We start from the raw sequence: 4,988 nt of genomic DNA, 5'->3' as shown, positions 1-4,988 counted from the left end.
CGGGAGCGGCGGCGGCGGCGGCGGGGGCTGGAGGGGCTGCGGCGCGCCCAGGGGACCCGCGGCGCCGCCGCCCTTGAGCGGGCCGCCGCTGCCGCCGTGCGGGAAGAGTTGCTGCCAGTGCTGCAAATAGGCTGGATCCACTTTGAGGAAGGCCGAGCCGCCGGGGTCTCCGGGCTTCAGCATGTCCGACCTCTCAAGCTGGGGGCAGAGGGCAGAGAGGAGGGTGCGCTTGAGCCGGGCCCAGGGCTGGGTGCGAGAGGGGCGGGGAGGATGACCGCCAAGACCGTGGAGCAAGGGCTCAGCCCTGGGCTCCGCCTGCGGCAGCCCGGTTCCCCAGCTCCCTCTTTCCAACTCCGCTGGGGCGCAAAGTTTACTCTGAAGCGGTGGCGCCTCGCGAAGGGAGCTGTGTGCACCCTGCCTTGCCTCCAGTCCGAGGCGCCCAGCTCCCGCCGCGCACTGTTGAAGCCCGGCGCAAGGGCGCTCGCCCGCAGAACTAGGCGGCAGGACGCAGCCCCCGCCCTCAGCAGGCGCCCGGAGCCGACCCGAGCCGGAGTGGCGCAGAGCCGGAGCGGCTTTGGCCTCCGGCGCCAGGAGGCGGGACAGTCTCGCCCCCCGCCCCCAGCCCAGGACCTCCAGCCTCCTATCCCCGGGGCCCAAGACCACCGGCCCCAAACGAGCCTCGCCTTACCTGGAAACTCCGAGCCGCCGGCGGGTGCGTGCGTGCGTGTGTCTCGGTGGGCGTGGGGGAGAGTGTGCGTCCCGGGTGCGCTACATGCCCCTGGGCCGCGGAGGGGAGAGCCCAAGATGTGATCTGACCGCCCGGAACCCTCCCGGGCTGCGAGAAATGGGCGTGGAGGCCCGCGGAACGCGCTAGAGCAGTTCAGCCGGGAGCGCGGGCCGATCCGGCGCGGATCGGAGCCGCGGTGGGCTGCTGCGCTCGGCTGCCGCCGCGTCCCGGTTCCTCGGCTCCACGCTCTGGCAGCCTCCCGGCTGGACACGTGGGTTTTACGACAGCACAAAATACAAGTGTGTGTGTGTGTGTGTGTGTGTGTGTGTGTGTGTGTGTGTGAGAGAGAGAGAGAGAGAGAGAGAGAGAGAGAGAGAGGTGGAGATGGAGAGTGGGGGGAGGCGGTAGGCAGGCCAGAATAACGAAGGGGAGGGGAGAGGGAGAGAAGGAAGTTCTAACTCGGTTGGATCCACACACGGCCTGTGCCCCTCTCCAGCACAGATACCTCCAACGCCTTCCCACCCACCCACCCCCCGCTCGTTTTTTGGCGTGACGTCTCCCGCTCTCCTGTTGTCTCTTCCTGCCCATGATAAGTCTTTTCTAGGTACCAGCTCACTGCCCTGATCCTGAAAGCAGGGGAAACACGAAAACCGGAATGCATCTCCTCACGCGCTCGGGTGTCCGCATCGGAGTAGGCGCGCCCAGCCGGCGAGTGGACCAAGTCCCAGTACCGGGTTTGCGCTTTTGTCCGGCTCAGTTTTTCCAGGAGTAACTGCTCGACTAGCCCGCCACGCAACTCTCAGCAGAAATCCTGGCCGGGGGAGGCAGGGGCGGGGCGGGTTGCGCACTGGTACGAAACGCTCAGTTTGCAGCGGAGAAGGCAGGCTTTGGTGAGCTGGTGGGCGTGAGGCCGAGGGTCTCTAAAGGGCAGCTAGTCCTGGCGGGACTCAAGTCTGGCCGCGGAGCTGGGAGGCGGCCGCAGTGGAGTGTCACACGGCTTAGCGCTAAGCCCACCCACTCTCGAGTGGTCTGCCTGGGGAACTCGCTCCTTCTCCTTGTGGGCAGCGGAGGCAAGTATCCCGGGCTGCGTTACACTTGGTTAAACTGCTCCCGGTCACCGGCGAAGCTTTTTGCCTTTGCTGCTAGGGGCTGCCCCGGGGGGTCGTGCAGAAGCCTCTTGCCCCAAACGTGGCGTCGGCGGTGCTGGCTGGGAGAGCAGCCCCACCTCCACTCCGACCATTCCGGGTGCCTTGGAATGCCCCGCTGCCCTTCCCTGCGCGCTCTCATCTCCAAGATTTGGGCACCAGCCCCCTGCCCTTCCAGGCAGTGGCAGTGCTCGGTGGGGGTAGGGCCCGGACAGGGTGTGTGAAAATGACCGGCTCGGGCGCTTTCCCAAAGCCAGAGTTCTGTCCACACTCAGAGGGAAGAAGTGACATTTGTCTTTCCGCAAACAAGCCAACTTACTTAGCACCCGCCACTCTGAACAATTAATAGCCACTCCTTACTGATTTCTTCTTGTTTCTTTTTGTCTTCCCACCACTCCTGTCGCCTGAGCCTGGGAACCGCGCTGTTTAGACTTTGTCCGGGTCTCACGGAGGATGGCTCGACGCTGATTGGAACACAGTTGGACCGAAAATGTTTTGACTGGCGTCGTTGTGACAAGGTCATCAGTCATTCTTGGACAGATTGATGGTATCCAAGGTTAAGGCCAACACCACGAGGGAAAACCCACGTGCTGTGGACCCCCGAGGCTAACCGAGCACTCTGAGCGCGGGCTTTGAACAACCCCATCGGAAGGAGACTACGAAGTTCCAGGCCCGTTTCAATTAATTTGCTGGAAGAACTGCCCAAGAGTAGCTGCCGGCCCACGGGAGAAGGGGCAAGCTGTCTCTCTTTGGCACTCTCCCAGTTCATTGCTGAGGAACGAGGAGGCTTCTCTGTTCTCTGAGAGAGACGGGGAGCCCGGACGCTGCGGCAGCGGCCCCGCCCGCCGCCTCCTTGTTTGGGGCCACGCCGGCTACGCTCAACTGTTTGGTCCCCAGGGCTGGCCGTCTCGGAGAACTCCTCCCCATACCGCCCTCCAAACAAACTTGGAAATCTCGAGATTTTGAGACGCTTGTTAGTTGCAACAACTGTCGTCCCGCCCCCAGGGCTCCTGCCGCCCACACCCTGGGAAGCCGGAGGGGGGGGGGTCCCCTTCGTAGCAAGATTAGCTGATCGGTCAGGGAGAGCTTCGGATTGGCCAGGCGCGGGTAGGCGCTTCAAGTTCATTCCGCCTAGGAACCGCGCGGAGAACTCATTATCATTAACCCCATATTACAGATGGGGACACTGAGGCTCAGAAAGTAGGTTGCCTAAGGTCCCGCCACTAGTGCGTGATGGCAACCGCGTCAGTGAGGCGACACGTGTATTTTCCTGCCCACCCTAGTCAAACCTCTACCCTCACCTTCGAGACCGACGCCAGAGGGGCGTAGGGGCACCTCCAGGGAGGTTGGGCTTCCCTTGCTGTGAGGGCCAAGGGGAGAAGCAGGGACTGGAGCGGAGCCTCAGCCTCTTCCTGGGCCAGAGTGTGGAGTCCCTGACTCATCAGGTTCGCCCCCACCCCGCTGCGGCCCTGGGAGTAGGCCGGTCTCAGGGCGAAGGGACCCTAGGGCCCAGAGGCCTTAGGGAACTTGCGTGAAGGAGGTGACTGGAAGTTACAGCGAGCGCTCAGAAGGCCCGGGAATCCAGGAGCTCACACAAAGGTCTGGAGGGGAGTGTGGCGGGAATCCTGTGCCTCCCCAGTCGGCCCACGACGCGGGGCGGGGCCCTGCCCTCACGCAGAGGAGGCCCGAGGGGCTGGGCTGGGACAGAGGTCAGCGCGGTCCCCCCACCCTCGGGCGCCGAGTTTTGTAGTCCCGACCGCCCGTGGCCCCGGGGTACTAAGTGCTGCGGAGGCCGCCACCCCACCCCCCACCCCCACCCCCCACCCACCGGCTGATCCTGGGCCCGCGGCTCGCCCTGGCACATCTCGTCGGTGGGGGGTGGGGGTGTTTAGAAAGTGAGGCCACCCGTCGCCAGGACATGCACCCCCCAAATCCGCCCCCCTCCTCTTCATTATTGAGAAGAAGACCGCGGAAACAAATCACTTGGACCACTTAGGAAGCGATCAAACCTTTATAAAAATCCATCGCTCCCAAATCGATGGGTGAATATTTGCTGGGAATTTGTTCCAGAGGAATAAATAAGGAGCGTGAGTGTATTAAATGCAAACGGGGGGACACGGTGGTGTTTTTCTTCATTGATTAATGACCTCTAAAATAAAACAAGTGGGAAGAGGAGCCGGGATCGATAAATTAACTACCCAAATTCATCATTTTCTCCAGCAATTTTTTTTTTTCTTCCTGAAAATTATTCTCGGGAAGCCCATTGTACCCTTCGCTGGGAGGGGAAGAAGGGAGCTGGAGGGGAGAGTGGGGAGGGAGTGCCAGGAAGGGGCAGGAAAGCGACAAGAGGATTGGGTCAGGGAGACCCTCTATCTGATTTCGTTTGACACACAATTTTAAAGTTTGCCTCTCATATTAATTATATTTTTCGTGATGGAGGAGGGGGACACATGGTCGGTTGCCTTTGACAGGACTCCAATAAAGGATTCAGCAGCTCTCTGCCCTCGGCGCTCCCACTTCTAGGTTTAAGGTCATGGATGGCTGAGTTAATAATTCATTAATATAGACATTTATTCAGAAGGGTTCTCTGAGACCCGCTCTCCCGCCTCCTCCCAGAGATTTATTTTCCAGGGAAATGGCAGGGAGGGGGGAACTATCCAGCTGCAGGTGAAAGGAAGGAGGAGGAAAAGGGAAATGGAGAGAGCTGGACACAGCTAGGAGGAATCTTTGTTCGGCCAGATTCACGGACAGGTCCCTCTAGCCTGCTGACAAAAACTTGGTAGAAAATGTGGCATCCGAACAGCCCAGGGACCGTGGCCTCCAACATTCCTTTGCCTGTGTCTACATCCGTTCACTCGCCCTTATTCAGAAAGCCCCATTCCTCCCCGCTTTAACATCGGAAGAGCCTTCTGAGGACCCGGGAATGCAGGCAAAAGGGGGAAATCTCTGGATAGAGACTAGCCAATCCCCTCCCCCGGCCCTGTGAAGTTCCCAGAGGAACTTTGCAACCGGCCCAGAGGAAGCTCCATTCCTAGGGGCACAGGCAGCTTCCGGTGGGCACTACCCCTTCAGAAATGGGGACTTCTGAAATGCGGCATTCAAACAAAACCAAATCA

General features: G+C 60.8%; 2 protein-coding genes across 2 annotated transcripts in view; one reads left to right on the top strand and one right to left on the bottom strand.

Annotated features, from left to right (window-relative positions):
• The window catches only part of PRDM6 (PR/SET domain 6), a 107,570-nt gene extending 106,238 nt beyond the window's left edge, over positions 1-1,332 (bottom strand). The window contains exons 1-2 of the mRNA XM_040444336.1: positions 689-1,332; positions 2-198 (exon numbers count right to left, since the gene is read on the bottom strand). Of these exons, the coding sequence (XP_040300270.1) occupies positions 2-183 (182 nt within the window). The 5' untranslated portion in view covers positions 184-198; positions 689-1,332. The remainder of the gene's footprint in view (position 1; positions 199-688) is intronic.
• LOC121010842 (uncharacterized) overlaps positions 1-4,079 on the top strand; it is a 4,869-nt gene extending 790 nt beyond the window's left edge. Inside the window, exons 3-4 of the mRNA XM_040444722.1 lie at positions 7-712; positions 1,332-4,079. Of these exons, the coding sequence (XP_040300656.1) occupies positions 7-712; positions 1,332-1,351 (726 nt within the window). The 3' untranslated portion in view covers positions 1,352-4,079. The remainder of the gene's footprint in view (positions 1-6; positions 713-1,331) is intronic.
• The last annotated feature ends 909 nt before the right edge of the window (positions 4,080-4,988 follow it).

Source organism: Herpailurus yagouaroundi, unplaced genomic scaffold (assembly GCF_014898765.1).
Source record: "Herpailurus yagouaroundi ecotype Mexico unplaced genomic scaffold, PumYag 192, whole genome shotgun sequence".
In the NCBI taxonomy this organism is placed as follows: domain Eukaryota; kingdom Metazoa; phylum Chordata; class Mammalia; order Carnivora; family Felidae; genus Herpailurus; species Herpailurus yagouaroundi.
Note: the sequence above shows the minus strand (reverse complement) of the source record. Positions and strands in the feature narration are given on the sequence as shown.